Source organism: Cucumis sativus, chromosome 6 (assembly GCF_000004075.3).
Source record: "Cucumis sativus cultivar 9930 chromosome 6, Cucumber_9930_V3, whole genome shotgun sequence".
Lineage (NCBI taxonomy): Eukaryota > Viridiplantae > Streptophyta > Magnoliopsida > Cucurbitales > Cucurbitaceae > Cucumis > Cucumis sativus.
This window is the reverse complement of record NC_026660.2, coordinates 6,856,491-6,875,356: the sequence shown is the minus strand read 5'-3', so window position 1 is coordinate 6,875,356 and position 18,866 is coordinate 6,856,491. Positions and strand designations below refer to the sequence as shown.

The 18,866-nt window shown below is 35.0% G+C and overlaps 2 protein-coding genes and 2 non-coding genes across 8 annotated transcripts; 2 read left to right on the top strand and 2 right to left on the bottom strand.

The window, feature by feature from the left end:
* The first annotated feature begins 1,757 nt into the window (after positions 1-1,757).
* Positions 1,758-5,148, top strand: LOC101211412 (protein STABILIZED1). Its single transcript, XM_004140467.3, has one exon. It carries the CDS (start codon positions 1,838-1,840, stop codon positions 4,907-4,909), a length of 3,072 nt encoding a protein of 1,023 aa, XP_004140515.1. The 5' UTR covers positions 1,758-1,837; the 3' UTR covers positions 4,910-5,148.
* A 3,484-nt stretch (positions 5,149-8,632) lies between these two features.
* On the top strand, positions 8,633-17,789 carry LOC101211893 (COP9 signalosome complex subunit 7). 5 transcript variants are annotated; one of them, XR_004217489.1, is made up of 10 exons: positions 8,633-9,082; positions 11,474-11,549; positions 11,822-11,910; positions 12,591-12,680; positions 13,995-14,039; positions 14,123-14,193; positions 14,779-14,917; positions 16,735-16,823; positions 17,143-17,209; positions 17,311-17,789. XR_004217489.1 is itself a non-coding variant. In XM_011658538.2 (9 exons), exons 1-8 carry the CDS (start codon positions 8,924-8,926, stop codon positions 16,787-16,789), a joined length of 741 nt encoding a protein of 246 aa, XP_011656840.1. In that variant the 5' UTR covers positions 8,633-8,923; the 3' UTR covers positions 16,790-16,823; positions 17,311-17,789. The 5 variants fall into 5 exon arrangements, 3 of the variants coding, with proteins under 3 accessions (XP_011656840.1, XP_011656839.1, XP_004140517.1); XR_004217490.1 differs by having other exon boundaries at positions 16,715-16,823; XM_011658538.2 differs by lacking the exon at positions 17,143-17,209 and having other exon boundaries at positions 16,718-16,823.
* Positions 17,790-18,185: 396 nt separating this feature from the next.
* Positions 18,186-18,276, bottom strand: LOC116404860. The gene has a single exon (XR_004217957.1). It is a non-coding gene; the product is annotated as a small nucleolar RNA snoR114 (small nucleolar RNA).
* Positions 18,277-18,282: 6 nt separating this feature from the next.
* Positions 18,283-18,353, bottom strand: TRNAG-GCC. The gene has a single exon. It is a non-coding gene; the product is annotated as a tRNA-Gly (tRNA).
* Between the last annotated feature and the right edge of the window lie 513 nt (positions 18,354-18,866).

The following is an 18,866-nucleotide window of genomic DNA, read 5'->3' as shown; positions in this document are numbered from 1 at the left end:
AAAATAAAAAAAATTAACAAATATGACCCTCCATTGTATATAAGTTGGTAATTCATAAAGATTAAGATAGTTAGTTTGTTATAATCCGTTGTTAGTTGAAGCTAATATGCTGTTTTAAAACTAATTTCTATACTCCAAACTACCAAAACTGATTGTAATTACCACATATAATTCATCAATAGTCATTCTCAAGCTGAGAATAGGGTAGATAATTCATTCATTTGAAATAAAGGACCAGCAGTTGGTATAAACAAAAAAGTCAATTGTACTTCCATAAACAATGGTGGAATTTTGATTCAAGTGATTTGGAAGAAGAATTTCAACATTCAAATTTTGGCTATGTTCGATTTTCTCAAAGAACCTATTATCACCCAAATTGAAAAAATGATTCTAGCGACTTTGATAATGTTTCTAAAACAGATTGGGACATAATAAGAAATAGACAATATCAAAAAATGATTCAACGATCCAATCAAACTAATTTTTCAATAAATCATCCTTCATTAGAGAAAAATACTCAACACGTAGATCAACCATCAATTTGTTTGCAAGAGCCCAATAACAGATTGGTTTCATATACATAAGAGAAGACAAATAAATCACGATTGAAAATTTTTCAAATAGAAAATCATGAAGATAAAATTGAAGAACAAGAATTTGAAAATGTTAACTTGGAAGTGGTCACAAGTGAAGAAGAATCCAACAAAGAAGATGAAAATGAAATATCAAACACCGAGCAAAAGATCAAGGACACATTGGTTGAGGTGGAAATGAATCTTCAAATCATCAAAGAACTTGAAGTGAAAAATCAAGAAAATGTGATTCTAGAAGGATTTTCTTCAAGAGTTTATTCTTTTGAAATTGATTCTTTGAAGACGGCTTTAAATGAGATTGAAGGAAATGTCTTTTTCGGGCTTATGACCGATAGAGAGATTCATCTTTTAGTGGCCATATTTGATTTTTTGTCTCGATTTTATCCCTTCGATCACAATATTTTTGTCCAAAATGTAGGATGTTGGTTTGGTCATACTCCACTATACTGGATGGATTTCAACTTTCATGACAAACTCAGGACAACTTTGATGCTAGGGGTGGAATGATGTAATAAGATAGTTAGTTTGTTGTCAAGACAGTTAAATAGTTAGTCTGTTATATTCTGTTGTTAGTTGAAACTATTAGTTATATTCCAAACTACCAAAATTGATCGTAACTATCACATACAATTCATCAATAAATAGTCATTCTCTAGCTGAGAATAGACGGAGAATTCATTTGAGAAAAAAATACTTTTACTTGAATTACATCAGATTCAAATAAAATTTCAAACTCATTATCCAACTTATTCTAATTTTAGATTATTATTCGACTATAGCTGTTTTGTACAATTTATATATATATTCACAGAGGTAAAAGGACATTTTCAAATATAGGTATAAAAAAATAAAAAAAATATGACAATATTTTAGATTCTACAATAGAGATCGATAGAACGTCTATATATATCGATGAATAGACACTATTTGATAGAAATGAATTGGTATTAATTAGACGTGAAAACGGTTCCAGCTTCAACTTTGGTTTTTGTATATATTTTTTTTGAAAAAATAACTTAGTTCGATTTGGTTTTATATTTAGTTTTGTTATTTAAATTAAAAGTCTTTCGATCTTAATTCAATTTTAGTCCTTTGTAAAATATAAAAATAAATATAGAGAGAGTTAAAAAACATTTCGATTTAATTTCAATTTTCTTTAAATGAGGGAACTCTCCTCAAAAATAAAATAAGGGAAACCGTCTTCCTCAAGCGATTCGTGGTAAGCTTAATCTCTCCGATCACTCATGGTGTTCCTTTCGATCCCAAACCAGAAAACCCTATTTCTCAATCTAAACCCTTCCACAACTTCCATCCTCAACCTAAAGCGAGCCATCGAAGATGTTTCCCACATACCCATCTCGTTTCAGCGTTTGTTCTTATCCCAAAGCTTTCAATTATCCCATTTCAATGATTCCACACTTCTTTCCCATCTCCGAATCCTACCCAATTCAACCCTAACCCTTCACGTTCCCTTATTTGGAGGTATGCAAGCTCCGACTATCCCCAAACCCAGATTGGATTTCTTGAACTCTAAGCCACCTCCCAATTATGTTGCTGGGTTGGGACGTGGTGCCACTGGGTTCACTACTCGTTCTGATATTGGTCCTGCTCGGGCTGCTCCAGACCTTCCTGATAGGTCGGCCACGACTATTGGCGGTGCTGCCGCCGCTCCACCTGGTAGAGGCCGTGGGAAAGGTGGGGAGGAAGAGGAAGAAGATGAAGGTGAGGACAAAGGATATGATGAGAATCAGAAGTTTGATGAATTTGAAGGCAACGATGTTGGGTTGTTCGCATCGGCTGAATACGACGAGGACGATAAGGAGGCTGATGCTGTATGGGAGGCGATTGATAAGCGGATGGATTCGAGAAGAAAGGATAGGAGGGAGGCTAGATTGAAGGAGGAGATCGAGAAGTACAGAGCCTCGAATCCGAAAATCACCGAGCAATTTGCAGACCTAAAGCGTAAATTGTATACTCTGTCGGCGCAAGAGTGGGAAAGCATTCCGGAAATTGGGGATTATTCATTGAGGAATAAGAAGAAGAGGTTTGAAAGCTTTGTACCTGTTCCTGATACCTTACTTGAGAAGGCCAGGCAAGAACAAGAACATGTGACAGCGTTGGATCCAAAGAGTAGAGCAGCTGGCGGGACGGAGACGCCATGGGCACAAACACCAGTTACAGATTTGACTGCCGTCGGTGAAGGTAGAGGTACAGTTTTGTCGTTGAAGTTGGATAGGTTATCTGATTCTGTATCAGGATTAACTGTTGTAGACCCAAAAGGTTATCTCACTGATTTGAAGAGTATGAAGATAACCAGTGATGCAGAGATTTCTGATATCAAAAAGGCCAGATTATTGCTAAAGAGTGTTACTCAAACAAATCCAAAGCATCCCCCTGGTTGGATTGCAGCTGCTAGGTTAGAGGAAGTGGCAGGGAAGATTCAAGCAGCGAGGCAATTGATTCAAAAAGGATGTGAAGAGTGTCCCAAGAATGAAGATGTGTGGTTGGAAGCTTGTAGGCTGGCTAGCCCAGATGAGGCAAAGGCAGTGATCGCCAAGGGAGCAAAGTCAATACCAAATTCAGTGAAATTATGGTTGCAGGCTGCAAAACTGGAGCATGATACTGCAAACAAGAGTCGGGTTCTTAGGAAAGGTCTGGAACATATTCCAGATTCTGTTAGGTTGTGGAAGGCAGTTGTGGAGTTGGCAAATGAAGAGGATGCCAGACTTTTGCTTCATAGGGCTGTTGAATGTTGTCCTTTACATGTTGAATTGTGGCTTGCATTGGCAAGACTGGAAACTTATGATCGTGCAAAGAAGGTTCTTAATAGCGCAAGGGAGAAGCTGCCGAAGGAGCCGGCTATATGGATAACAGCCGCCAAGTTGGAAGAAGCCAATGGGAATACTGCCATGGTAGGAAAAATTATAGAGAAGGGTATAAGAGCTTTACAGAGAGTGGGTGTGGTGATTGATAGGGAAGCTTGGATGAAGGAGGCTGAGGCTGCAGAACGTGCAGGGTCTGTTGCTACTTGCCAAGCCATCATTCATAATACTATAGGGGTTGGGGTTGAGGAAGAAGATAGGAAGAGAACCTGGGTTGCTGATGCTGAAGAGTGTAAGAAGAGGGGCTCGATTGAAACAGCAAGAGCAATTTATGCACATGCTCTTACTGTCTTCTTGACTAAGAAAAGTATATGGCTTAAAGCAGCACAGCTTGAAAAGAGCCATGGTTCCAGGGAATCTCTCGATGCATTACTTCGTAAGGCTGTCACTTATCGGCCACAGGCTGAGGTGTTGTGGCTTATGGGTGCCAAAGAGAAGTGGCTTGCTGGGGATGTCCCAGCTGCTAGGTCAATTCTTCAAGAAGCCTATGCAGCCATACCCAATTCTGAGGAGATTTGGCTTGCAGCATTCAAGCTTGAATTTGAGAATCATGAACCTGAAAGAGCTAGAATGCTTCTAGCTAAAGCTCGGGAAAGAGGAGGTACAGAACGAGTTTGGATGAAATCTGCTATTGTTGAGAGAGAACTAGGCAACGCTGAGGAAGAGAGCAAGTTACTGATTGAAGGGCTTAAACGTTTTCCATCTTTCTTTAAACTATGGTTAATGCTTGGGCAGTTAGAGGAACGTCTTAAGCACTTGGAGAAGGCTAAGGAAGCTTATGAGTCTGGTTTGAAGCACTGTCCCAGCTGCATACCCCTATGGCTTTCTCTTGCTCACCTAGAAGAGAAAATGAATGGGTTGAGCAAGGCTCGAGCAGTTTTGACCATGGCCAGAAAGAAGAATCCTCAAAACCCCGAACTTTGGCTTTCTGCAGTGCGAGCTGAATTGAGGCATGGCCATAAGAAGGAAGCTGATATTTTGATGGCCAAGGCACTGCAAGAGTGTCCAAATAGTGGCATTTTGTGGGCAGCTTCAATAGAGATGGTACCACGTCCACAACGTAAAACCAAGAGCATGGATGCAATAAAAAAATGTGATCATGATCCTCATGTTATTGCTGCTGTGGCAAAGTTGTTTTGGTACGACAGGAAGGTTGACAAAGCTAGAAATTGGCTGAACAGGGCAGTAACTCTTGCTCCAGATGTTGGTGATTTTTGGGCTTTATATTACAAATTCGAACTTCAGCATGGTGGTGATGAGAATCAGAAGGACGTACTGAAGAGATGTATTGCTGCTGAACCCAAACATGGTGAGAAATGGCAAACAATTTCAAAGGCTGTGGAGAACTCCCATCAGCCAACTGAGTCAATCTTGAAAAAAGTAGTTGTTGCATTAGGCAAGGAGGAGGGCGCTGTTGAGAGTAGCAAAAATTAGTTTCTACGTAGTTCAGATATTTTAGGGTTTTGGCCGTTTAAGGCATGTATTATTTGTAAGAGACTGAGTTCAGTTGTCAAATTATGTGATCAATGACTGAAATTTGTGTCTTATGCAAGATTGTTATTTGGTACCTGATGACTCCTTGTACACGAGTGTCGATCTTTCACAATGATCTGTGGTCAGAACTTCTCTTAATTATTTCACTAATCGATCAGTTTTCCACCATTCCTCTGCAATGATTGTTCTCCCAACTGTTACTCGTATTATACTTTAATGTACCAAGGCAGAAGGTACGTGAATATCTTTGTTTTCTCTTAATGAACAGGAATATCCCGTGTTTGTTAACCTTTCTACTAGAAGCATGTGATTGACTTGTCTTAATTTGGTTGAAATTCTTTATAACTAAGTTGTACAACCTATATAGGTCGTAATTTGGATAAAATTCTGCAGAAGATGATTCTTCATCGGTGCCTTCTTCCTTCGATGGTCCTTTTGTTTATCAAATTCTGTCTTGTCCTACATTGGCACTATGGCAAATCTTCCACAGATGCTTTTCAAATCATGACTTGAAAGAAATCAACGGATTTTCTTCTTATCCTTCTTATCATATGAGATTAGATTCAGCTTGTCTTAAAGCTTCTCTTGGTGTTCTCTTTTGAGATTTTTGGCAGTTCTTCAGGTTTGTTGAAACTGGGATGTTTTTATTTCACTGACCTAGTGTTTTGTTTAGGTTTGCTATTTTTACTTTTCATTTGGTTTGGTCTTGGTGTTCTTCTCTTGAGGTATTATTTTCTCCCTCTTTTCATTTCTTTATCTCAATTTGTTGCTCATTTTTCTGTATTTTTTTGAGCATCGGTCACTTTTCATTTATTTAATGAAAAATCTCATATCTATTGTTAATTGATTGTTAAAAGATCATGAGTTGATCTACTTGTAAAAAAGTAGACATAGTCTCAATAACTAACAAAGAGGTCATGGGTTCAATCCATGGTGGCCACCTACCTGAAAAGTAATTTTCTATGAGTTTTATTGACATCCAAATGTTGTAAGGTCAGGCGGGTTGTCCCGTGAGATTAGTCGAGATACACCTTTACTAACTTGGATACTCACGAATATAAAAAAATATTATCAATTTATTATTATTGTTATTTAAAGATTAACAGTTTCTTCAAAGAGTACTTACAAGTTGTACATTACTTCCAATTCTTTACATTACTAGGCCTGGCCTTAAAATCTCTTCTTATTTTCATTCCGGTTAGTAGTTATGATTTGTTTGTTCTTGTTATTTTTGCTTAACTTAGGAGCATGACTGAAAATTTGAAACTAACACCGTTTACTTGGTATGGTTAGTTTCTACCACAGTCATGTGTTACTTTGAAACATGCAGAGGAAGGAACAAGGTTGAGAGTTCAATCTGGTTTGTACGAATTACAAATTTTCAGAATCTGCATGATTGTACTATAGTCGGAACCATTTATCCAAAATAAAGCAGTGAGAAATGAGTTGAACTTCTTCATAGCATTTGGTGCCTGCTTTAGCTAGTCGAATCATATAGATCCCTAGCTTCATACCAAGTTAGGATTCTGAGGAGAAGATCATGAAGTTGGAGGCAGCTGAATGGCAATATATTCTTGCGGGTCCGGTTCCCTTATGTTGTTGAGTGACCTGTGTTCTCCTTTCATTCACAAAAAATTATCTTATTTGTTATTCAACTGTTATCGTTTCTAACTATTAATTTTGACTGCTTCTATTTTGATGGTTGATTTTCATATTTGTTCTTACGGGAAAGTTGCAAGTGAATATTTAAATTCCTTGTTAATGAAGAAGTTAATCCGGTGGAGTGTTATGGTCTTATATTTATCATGCACATGTAGATGAAATTTTCAAACGATTTCTTGATACTTGATTCTCAACTCAAACTGTACTGTTTATACGGAATGCAATCTGTTGACCCCCAAGAAAAAGCAAAATGCTTGGCAAATTTGTATCGATCTGGATACTGATATTTGTTTGTATGGATTGGCCATTATGTTTATATGATATAGTTGTGGTTGATTATTAGTTGCATATACTAATTTTTAAACTGATTTAGATTGGTTTGGTTTGTCTTGAAGGGAAGTTCTAAGCTCCGGCATCATAGTGCTGCTGTGCAAGTTCCAATTTACATCATGTGAATGGGGACAAGAGATGTTGAATTGTTTCCTATTTGAGCCTTTTATGATATTCTGAACTGTTTGGGTTATCAGTCCCTGAGCCAGCGATGTCATTGAGAGTACAACCGGTTTCAAGAGATCCTGGAGGACAGGTGAGACTTATGATAACTCCTCTATGTGGGTGACTGTGATTATAGTAGTGGCAGTACTGGAAATTAAACCTTTATTTTGGATACTTCGAATAGTTCTTAAAGGCTTTGAATTGGTTTTAAAGAGAGGACTCTGTTTACAGGGTTGGATTAGACCCAGAGAGCGGGCGATAGCATGGATTTCTCAGTTCTAGAATTCCAATAACCAATGTCGAGTAGATTATTGGAGGAATATGGCATTATACTATACATCTGATTGAATAGATTGATTGAATAAATCCTTTTTTATTATTATTTACAAAATATGGCATCTAAAGGTAGCAATATTTGAAATGGTTGAATGTTTGATATGATATGGTAATATTATCTCTGTGATGCAGGGTACCTTAATATGGAGGGTTTCTTAGCTTTGCATAGTGTGGAACAATATCATCAGAACGTACTCTACATGTGAGATCTATTTATTTTAATATTGAAACATTCTTCCTCAAGAAACGAGGTCGAGAAGGTGTTCGGGTTATTGAAGGGAAACATGCCATTCTCCTAGGCAAATGATACTATCTAGTACAAGTATATCAAAACATATCATAATGTCGGACCATCCTTACATGGTGGACGATTCGACCATAGAGTGATGAAATTTGAGTTGTAATGTTACCTCATGTGTTTTTCGAAAGTTCACTAATATGGGTACATTTTGAAGAGGTATATAGAGTTTTGATAAATTTTGCTATATTTTATAAATAGTTTCAATATTTTGATATTTTTTAGAATATTTTTACAAAATATAATATTTGAGGTTTTATTATTTATTGTTGCATACAACTACCAGATGGGAATCGAACTTTCCATCTCTATTATTATGGGAATCGAACTTTCCATCTCTATTATTGTTGCATAACTTGTAATTGTATAATAAAAAGGAGTTTTTTCATTAAAAATATATCATATCAATTAAGTATATTTTATCAATTAAACGCATACAAAGTTATGCTTTCAGTGAGCATACAATTTTCATCCTACGCTACCTCAAAACGGTATACGATATATTTGATATATTCGTATCATTCTTGATTAATAACGTTGAAGAAAACAAATTATATTTACAAACAAATTTTTGGTGTATTTAATTTCAAATTAGATAAATAGGTTAAAAATTCAAATCTTTATTTTAGCTTTTTATAATTTCAATCTTCATTTTTAATATCCAACTAGAAATTTTAAAATTTTTTAAAAAGTATGAGTTAAAATGAATGAAAGTTTAAATTAGAAGAACCAAAATCAACGAAAGTATCTAAATTTTAAAATGGATTTTAAAATCAAACCAAAAATATATATAACAAATTCATAAATGCTAAGATCCATTATATTTTCCGGATTTATATATATACATTCGATGTAAATGAATTTAATAAATGCCTTGCGAGTAAAGACATCCACGGGAGGGAAAGGGAAAGCGGGAGGCAGCGAGCTAATTACCAAAATAACGTAACAACTTTTGGGAGTGTGCGCGCAAAACTCACTGTTTTGAAGAAGAACCCTAAGCCAACCCCATTCAAATCAATTTTCTCAAGTTTCTCCCCCAGATTTCTTCTTGTTTCTACTCTTCTCCATGATCCAATTTCTTGTCCTTTCCCCTTGATTTCAGTCTCCATTCTCGTTTCTATCTGTCGCACCATTGCTTTTGTCGATTTTTCCTTTCCTCAGAAATGGATATTGAGCAGAAGCAAACCGAGTTCATCGATCACTTTGTAAAACAAGCTTCCTCTCTGAAAGGCTCTGCACTTGGGTCCGTTGTTACTGACGCCACTTCTCACCCTTCCCTCTTCGCCTTCTCTGAAATTCTTGCCGTTCCCAACGTTGTCGAGGTTTGTAGTACAGATTCTTCTTCTTCTTTTTTTTTCTTCTCTTACTTTTTGATTGCCAGGTTTATTTTGCGCGTGTTATTGTTGGGTTTTTTTTATGCTCTGTAACTATTGACTTTTTGATTGGGGAAGAATGTTACAAGGAAAGTAAGCTAAAAAATCTGAATTTCTAATTTCTCAATTGGGGTGTAGGGTGCTAATATGTTGGATTGGCTTGCCAGGAAGTTGCCTTAGCTTGTTGGGTCCTTTTATTATATGAAACATCAACTTTTATTGAGGAAAAAAAAAATAAAGAATAAAGGGGCATACAAAAAAACAAGCCCACCGAAACACTCCAGCTAAAGGAAGGGTTTCGAAGCTCTTTTGTAACTGTTGGGTCTTTTTGTTGGAAAACGGAGAAAGACTTCGACCTTATTCTCTAATGCTATGATTGTGCGTGTAGTGTTTGGGATTATTTCTTCCAGACATTGGTTTGATTCATATTTGTCACAAAGATGCTAGTGCTATGATTGATAAGTTCCTCTTCAACTTGCCTTTTGTAGAGAAGGGGAGCTTTTTACGGATGACGGGGGTGTGTGCAATCCTTTTGGTGTTATGGGGTGAGCGTAATAGTAGGATGTTTTGGGTGTGGGGAGGGATCCTTAGGATATTTGCTCCTTAGTCCGTTACCATGTTTCTTTGTGGGCTGACCTTTTGTAACTATTCAGATACTTTCTTGTATAGGTGGATTTTTTCCTTTTAAAGGGAGCTTCCTTTTTGTGGGCTTGGTTTTTTGTTTTTCTGTGTATTCTTTCATTTTTCTCCCTCAATGAAAGTGGTTTTTTTCATAAAAATAAAAAAAAAGTTGTTAGGAATTGAGACAAATTGTTCTTTAATCCTTACTATTTTAATTATCTATTTAATTGCTATTTATCAGTATAGTTGTTTCTGAGAGAAAAATAAATCTCATTTTAGTTGCTGTATGGTACCCACCACCACACTTGGATTGTTGTAGTCAATCTTCCTCGCCAGCATCCTCTTTCGTTTTTGATCTATTGCTGGAAAATGGAGATGCAATCTTAAGTTGCCCCATGTTCAGCTTACATAAGCTCAATGGTTAAAGAACAATTCTACTGTTTTTTTATTTTATGGAAACTACTACTTTCATTGAGAAAAAATAAAAGAATACAAGAGGTATACATAACGCCAGCCCACCAAAATACCCCGACCAAAGGAAGGGCTTCCAACTGAGATGTTGAATTTCAAGTTGGTGAACACCCCGACAAAATGAAAGAATACGACTGGTAAACACCACAGAGATGTTGAATATCAAGTTGGTAATTCTTTTATTTTGTGCTCATACAGTCGTAGGATCATTGTTTGTTTTTGTTTCTTGAAAGGTGACATACAAGCTGCAACCACTAACTACGTCAGGAGTACACTCAATACTCCATGTCTCCCAACTCAAAGCAAACAAAGGTTATGAATTATGGCTGAAATGATTACCAACTTAAATGTGTTCTAAGTTTGAACTTCTAACATCCTGTATGGGAACTCACCTGTCACTGTAGCTCTAATGCAAGGCATATAGGTGTTCATTTAGTGGGTAGAACAATAAACGAAGGATGCTGTAGGAATCACCACCTCAATCTCATCAATGGTTGTTCTACGTTTTTCGTCTAGGAGGCAAGCTTAAGTTTGGACCAGTGGGTATTGATGGGAACCTTAAGTCAAGCGTACATATCATTTTAGGAGGAATGCACATTAGATGATTGGGTTTTGTGGTGCAATGTAGGCTGTGTTCAATGTGAATAAAGATGGGAGATGATCGTGTATAATGGTTAGAGGTTGTGGGCTTAAGATGATGTATGTTAACTTGTTAAGGGTGGGTAATGTGTTAGACATTCACATTACCCATCCCTAACAAGTGGTAATGTGTTAGACATTCAGTCAGTTGTGGGCCCAAAATGATAGATATTAACTCAGCTTCTAGCACATGTGTTGAGTTATAAGCCTTTTGGGGTGCTTAAGTTTTTTTGTCTTCGACTTTTTGTTGAATTCAATTCTACTTATTTCACCTGATTTTTTTTTTTATTCTTTGCTATTCTCATCCTCATTAAGATAATGTGATCTTTATGGACCCAAGGTAGTTACTCCCCAATTTTGTTGGTTTCTTCTTTTTAATGCTTTGGCTATTAGAGTGGTGATGGTGGTGCCTATTAATTTATTTAAAACAAATAAATAAGATTATTATTTGTATTCGTTATTTATTTATTTTAAAATGAAATCATTGATAATATTCTTTTTGGCTTGCTAGACTGGTAATGTTAATCAAATGTTTTGTTGTTTTAGTGGATTTTTTACTTATTTGAATTGTAAAGTGAAGTTATTTTATTTGATGTTCTTCCTTTCCAGTTAGAAGGAACTGAGCATTCTATATATCTTGACGTGCTGCGCTTATTTGCATATGGAACATGGAGTGATTACAAGAGTAAGAGTTAAAATTTTATTACATTCGTGGTTTAACTTGAATGTTATCGTTATTTGAATGGGTCTGTTTGCAGCATCAGCAAAGGCTCATCAACGTGTTCTTCCTTTTCTTTTTTGTATGCTCATGATTTCTTTCATTTTCTCTATGAAAGTTCGGTATTTTCATTAAAAGGAGATATCATAATGTATGGTGTCATTATACTTCAACCTCGAAGTATGCACTGCTGATGAACTACATGCACAATTCAATTTTGTCAACGGTATATTTTGCAGGTAATTCCAGCCGCCTTCCAGAATTGAGCTCTGATCAAGCCCTCAAACTAAAGCAACTTACTGTCCTCACATTGGCTGAGACAAACAAGGTACTCATGCTCCACATTTGATCATGTTTCTTGAACCCACTTGCAGATGTATCTGGCTGATTTAAATTGATTTGTGGTTCTGTTCCGCCTCATCTTTGAGGATCTAACAATTTGTTGGAGTTGTTACAAAATATGGCTGCTTGCCTATAGTTGATTGATTCCCTGAGAACGCACCATTGAGTTGGATTCAGTGGTCTGCGATGGTCTTTGGGTACATTGGAATCTGGTAGTTTAAAAATTAAAAACCTCTGAAAAAAAATGTTGGTTGGAAAATTATTTCAAACTTTTGCGAACTAATTATTATAAAAAATAATTTTTTCTAGAGGGGTTCAGACTTTGAAGCGTAAGTATGAGCATCAGTGAAGTGAGCTGTTTTATATTTATAAGAAACAATGAAAATGTGATTTGTAAAATATAAAATTTTGAACTATGAGGTAAAAAGAAAAAAAGCAACCTGATCTTTGTTTAAGGATTGTTAATCTCTGTTCTATTAAACATGGCTCTGGATAGTTTCTAATGAAATTCTTGTTTCCTTTCAGTCTCTCTTTAGTAGCCAACTGTTGTATACTCAATGTTTCATTTCTCATAGGTTTCTTAAAAACGCTTTTAGTTGATGATGAAATGTACATTCATTCACCATTAAATTGTTTCTCTATTGTAACTATTGATTTCATGCCCAGGTGTTGGCCTATGACCAACTAATGCAGGAATTAGATGTTACAAATGTACGGGAACTGGAGGATTTTCTTATTAATGAATGCATGTATGCGGTATGTTCTACAGCTTGTACTTGATTGTTTCTTCTTACTTCCTGTATTAGGATACTAGTACTAGACTAAACTTAATTGATTCTTCTTTGGCAGTATTATGATATTAGTACCAATGCGACCTAAGTGATTCTTCTGACAAGTATTAGGATGGTCAGTATATGGAAAAGAAATCCTTGAACTTAGTAACCCATACATGTGCTCGATCAACTTTTTTTTTTTCATTTGCTTCCCTAAAATACACATTTATCAAATACATATGATTTGCTGACAAGTTTAGTCCTGAGATTTTGGGCTTGCTATTGAGTCCCTGAACTTTCAAAAGTATCTAATAGATATTTGAACTTACAATTTTGTGCTAAATAGGCCCTTGAATTTTAAAAAGTGCTAACAATTTTTAAAATTTCATTTTTTATGTCAAATAAATTTCTGAATTTAAAACCTTTTAATTTTATGTTCAGTACATCTCTAAATTTTTTAATTTTGTATCTAATTGGTCTTAGATCTATTTGACACACGTATATTTTTAAATTCACATATCTACTAAACATAAATTGAAATTTAGGATTTCATTAGATATAAATTCAATTTTACATTTAATAGAACAATTATTGATCAATTTCTTTTTCTTTTAAGAATTGTTTATATCTATCTAAAATGGAAATTGAATATTAGACTAAAAAATTGCAAGGTTGGGGACTTTATAGACACAACATTGGAAGTTCAGGGATCTTTTAGATATTTTTTATAGTTTAAGAACCAAATAGATACAAAATTGAAAATTCAAGAAGTTGTATTTATCTGATATACATTATTTGGTTTACTTCCATACAAGAAGGTAATTTAAAGTTGATGCATTTATATCTGAACTCTAAAGAAACATGTTTGATGTAATTTACTCTCAATATTTATTTGTTTTTTAATACTTATATTTCTGTTTTTGCCTTAATTGAGAAAAGGTTTAGTTTTTCTTATGTTTACCAAATATTGTCATGTATTTATTGTCACTTCATGAGTGTTAGACGTTTGTCCACGTAGTATGGACAACACTTGTAACATTGTCATGATGTCAATTACGTGATATTTTAGAGGTGCTGAAACCCTCAGGCTCAGTGGCTCTTTCTACTTACTGCTATCTTAGGATTGGGACTCCCCTCATCCTTGGATCTTGAAGGGGTTTTGCATAACTTGCTAGACATTAGGATTTTAAATTTATCGAATTGGTTGCTCATCTTTTTGGGAGGGAGGACAAGCAACGCCCTTGAAATATGATGGACAAGGAGTATATTCCCTGAAAATTTTCTTATTTTCTTTCAGGGTATAGTTAGAGGGAAGTTGGATCAATTGCGAAGGTGCTTTGAGGTCTGTACAAGTCTTGGTAGACCTGCTCTGTGAATATGGGCTTTATAAATTCTAACCATTGAAGTCCTTATATGCACATGCAGGTCCAATTTGCTGCCGGGAGAGATTTGAGACCGGGGCAACTTGGAAATATGATACGAACACTATCAAATTGGTAATTTACCCTTTTAAGTTTCATGGGGCAGGGTTTTTTTTTCAATAAGAAACAACTTTCATTGATGTATAAAATTTATAAAAAGGGACTGGAGTCCAAACCACAGGAGTTACTAAAGATTTATATTGTTGGTCAAAAGAGATGAAAGACTGTAAGAGCTGTAGAAAGAAGACACTTGCACCAAATCACAGCATGAAATAAATGTGCTGAAAATAATTATTTTAAGGGCGGCTATCAAAAGATTTCTTCAGGGACAGGACCCTTTTAAGGAAAACTCTTGCTCAAGAAGTTGGTTTCTGCATGCCAGGAGCAATCAATTGTGACCTTAGCAAGTTTTATCCTAAATTGCTGAGATACTAGTTCTTTTTCCCCCTCAACTATTTTAGTATATAGTTTGCAACTTCATTTCACATTCTTTTAATTATCTGTAGTTCCACAGTTGTACGTGTCCATGTTTTTTTCTGTTGAGATGATTTCTCAATCTTCTTAATTAACAATGAGTTGGTTCTATTGCTCTCTCTTGTCTTCTGCATTTTGTTGCCTGACCCATATATTTGAAATCTTACAGTTCCTGTGTATATCTAGGTTGACTACATCAGACAATTTATTGGTCTCCATTCAAGAGAAGATAAAATGGGCCGATAATATGAGTGAATTGGACAAGAAACACCGAAAGGATGTTGATGATAGGGTGGAAGAAGTTAAGAAATCACTTTCCTTGAAGGTCAGTTGAAATAAGTATTGTCTTAATTGCTATTGATGGTTAATTATTTTTTCTTTTAATGGAAAACCAATATTTATTGAGAAAATAATATACGGATAGGATGGAAAAAGTAAAGGACTCACTTTCTTTGAAGGTCACTTGAAATATGTTTTGTTTATTGCTTTTGGTGGTTGAACACTTCTCCTACCAATACTTGTTGAGAATTATTTTACACGGATGATGCATGAGCAATTGTCTGAGAACTAAAATCAGAAAAGAGAATGACATATCTTTATTTTGGGAGGCTTTGATGATTTAGTTCTTTTGGGGGAGATGCTTCTCACAATTTCACCCCCTATATGCTCTCTGCCTGTGGGTTGTTTCTTTTCGTGATTAATACATATCTCTGCTTAAAAAAAAAGATAACTACATTGATAAAAGCCAATTGGTGTATAAATTGAAGCGAAGGTAAACCAATTAATCCGAAATTTTCATTAAGTTTTGTTCTCTGCCCATTATAAAGTGTAGAACAGTACCCACAAATTCCACTTTCATCTTATTTGTTCTTTATGAAATTTGTTTGCTTCTTACTAGTTAACTCAACGTAGAGCTGATATTTCACACTTCTAACTTGCCTTGATTCTTTTAAAAGCCTAACTTTCAATAACATCCTCACAAATTGAACCTTAACTGAATAGAAAAAAAATGTTCTTTGTTACAATTAGTTCAGTTTCTCGTCTTTAGTGTTTCTTTTTTTAGAAAGGAAATATAACTATTCATTGATGAAATGAAAAGAGACTGATGTTCAAAGATACAATAATCGTCAATAGGATAAAATTGCAAAAAGAACAAAAGGAGTTGGGAAGACAAAAAACAAACACTTAAAACCTAACAAACCAGCTCTTGCAAGGAAAACAAAACTAGAGCACCTAAGCTAGAGAGCCAAAGCCAACAGAACTACTGATGTAAGAAGATTTAAGGGTTAATTGGGTAATTAAGTAATATTCTGGGTTAATTCCCTTTTTACCCCTATTTGTAATAGATTTCTATAATTATGAGTATTCTCTTCTTGTATGAAGCACATTATTCATTCTAATAAAAAAAACCCACAATCTGTTTCAAAAGCCTAATCTCCAATAGCATCCTGACAACCACATTGGAAGTTCCCTTGGGAAAAGTTGGTGTTGGGATATAACTGATATCGAATGCTAGAAAAACTGCTGGGGTGTAGTTTTGAAGTTCTATGGGGGGAAGGTCTTCTCTCTCTATTCTGAAAGGGTTTGTAGCAGATAGGTAGATAATTTTCAAGGAGAAGTTCCAAGCGTTTTTGCCGTGAAGTTGAAAAGACCACCTTGATCTACATCTCCTGTTCTCAGTCATTTGACATCTCCCTCTATTGTGCAAGTGGTCATATAATTTGCACTAGAAACTAGCAAGCATATTTTAAATTTCAAGTCCCAACTAATCCTAGTTTCTTCAGTTGGGTGTTCACATTAGAGATGAAATGGTTATCAAAAGAATATTTTGTTTCTAAGATTTTATTCGTTAGTACATTTTTTTTAAACCGGAAACATTGAAGTAGTGGTGGTTCTCATTGGCATAATCTAGTGACCTACAAACATATGAAACTTTCTTGATGATGAAAAATGAATTCATTTTTGTGTGTTTCTTTTTAATGGAAAAATGAACTTAGAACAAAATTACACCACCCTATAACCTCTGAATCGTCAGTGGTTAAAACATTGAAATAAAACCCACTGACTCTTTACTCGAATACTGGGATATATTTGTCGATGTGTCTTACTTACATTGTGGCAGAAGTTACAAACTGTAAGCAGGCCAACATTGACATCCGAGAGCATGAGGAGATCTACTCTGAACCTGGTGGAGTAATGGACTACGAAGAAGATCGAAGTCGACCAAAGAGGTAGTATTTTGCCTTCTTTTTCTGCATTCAAGAAATGTTAAAATATGTAGGACAACTCGTGTCTAACTACTTAAATGGGAGGGTCATTTCTATTTCGTGTCTGGTTGATTGCTCACTGCCATTAATTTCTTTAGTCATTATTTCGCCAATGCCCATTTTGTTTGTACAAAAAGTTTTAGGACTTGGGGGATTAATTAGATATTATGAAAAGCTTTTTGAAGTACTAGACTCAATATATTGCAAATAGTAGAGATGTTCGAAAAACTACCCAAATTATAATTTAGTAAGATTACCTTGGTAAACCCAATAAATTAAACAGAAAGTGACAAATAGTAGGAGAGATGGCTGAGGTAGCTCAACGTAATTGGCATGGACTTCTTTGGAAGGTGAAGGTTCAATGTTTATCTCTGCTTGTATACTCTTATAGTAGGAGAGATAAAAGTACGTATTATACAGTTCTGACTTTTGACAAAATTGTATGGTACAGGAGACGACATCCAATTTCTTAGAGATATGCATATGGGAGTTGAAGAACAGCACAACTTCCTGTCAGACGGGTGTCCAAACAACTGCCTATTTTTGTTGGTGGCAAGAAAAAAAGGAAGTACAAGAGTTAAACAGATGTTGATTTTTGGATTTTGGAGAAAGATGATCTCTCTGAGCCTATCTCTTAGACCATGAACATGTTGCTTTAGGTTCTTGTCTCATAACAATAGCTTGTCTTTAAATTCAATTTAATTTTATTGAGTTTATTAGAGAACCAAAGAGTCATAGAAACGCTGCCCATTTTTCATACACCATGTTCTCTTCGTGTATGCATTGGTTGGGTTGGAAATCTATTTTATGTTATGATTTATGATACTATTATTCGGTTTACGATCCAGTGTTAACGAGTCATTTGGTAACATTACTGTTTCTTGTTTCTAGTATAGTGTTTAACAATCCAGTTTCTCGTTATTTGGTTTATATTTATAGTTTAAAAACGTCTTTAACAAAGTGTTCATATTTACAGTTTCTCATTTTTCACTAGTTCCGAAATTGTGTCCAATAATTCAGTTTCTTCTCCAAGTTTGTTTTTCTTCTTCTTCTGTGTATTCTATGAATATATGCCTGATAAATTTGTTTAAAAAATGTTTTTGAGTTCTATTATTCCATAGAAGAAATAATCAGTGTTTGAGGCGCCTAAACTTTAAGTGAAAGATAAATGTTATTATAAATCCAATCAATCAATATTTTTCTACATCTCGATTTCTAACTATAATAACTGATGGACATGATGAAAACATGTGTATTGGTAAAGCACATTTATTTATATAATTTCAATTGTCCTGATGTAAATTTGGGAAATAAAAATAAAATAGAGAGCTCCGTCGCGTTGTTGATTTTCGTCCGAAGATCAGACGGTCGTGAGAGACCCATGTCCTCACAATCAACGCTATTTTCATCATCGCTAACTCTTTGCACCAGCCGGGAATCGAACCCGGGTCTGTACCGTGGCAGGGTACTATTCTACCACTAGACCACTGGTGCTTCTTGTTGCTACTCTTATTTTTATTTTATCTAATTCATTTGAATATATTATTCATACCCATAATCTACATTTAATCTATTTAAAGTGTATTGTTTGAGTTTGATGATTTTGAAATAGTTCAAGTAACTTTTATACTTTTATACGTATACATGTGTGTATATTTCAAACAAAAACTTACAACATCGTGTTAGAAGTTCAAGGTCAAAAATAAAACAATGATCTAGTTAGAGGGAAACTAAATTAAGAGTTGTTTAGTATTTTGGATTAAAGCCAAACTATGGTATAACATCATGAATAAGGCATTGATTATCATTCTTTTTCTTTTCTCTGTCACTTTGGTGTAGTCGGTTGCATTCATCTATTGAGACTCTCGTATTGAAAAAACTAAGAAACTTTTTATAAGATAGATGAATTACTTCTTTCATTTTCAATTGATTTTGAGATGAAAACTCGTACTATCAAATATGATATAAGAGTTCATAAAATTCAGTTAAATATTTTATCCAATAAAA

Coding starts and splice junctions, on each gene's coding strand:
- LOC101211893 (XM_004140469.3), top strand. CDS start 8,924: ATGGATATTGAGCAGAAGCAAACCGAGTTCATCGATCACTTTGTAAAA. Junction 11,550..11,821: donor AACATGGAGTGATTACAAGA/GTAAGAGTTAAA, acceptor TATATTTTGCAG/GTAATTCCAGCCGCCTTCCA. Junction 14,040..14,122: donor AATTGCGAAGGTGCTTTGAG/GTCTGTACAAGT, acceptor ATGCACATGCAG/GTCCAATTTGCTGCCGGGAG.
- LOC101211412 (XM_004140467.3), top strand. CDS start 1,838: ATGGTGTTCCTTTCGATCCCAAACCAGAAAACCCTATTTCTCAATCTA.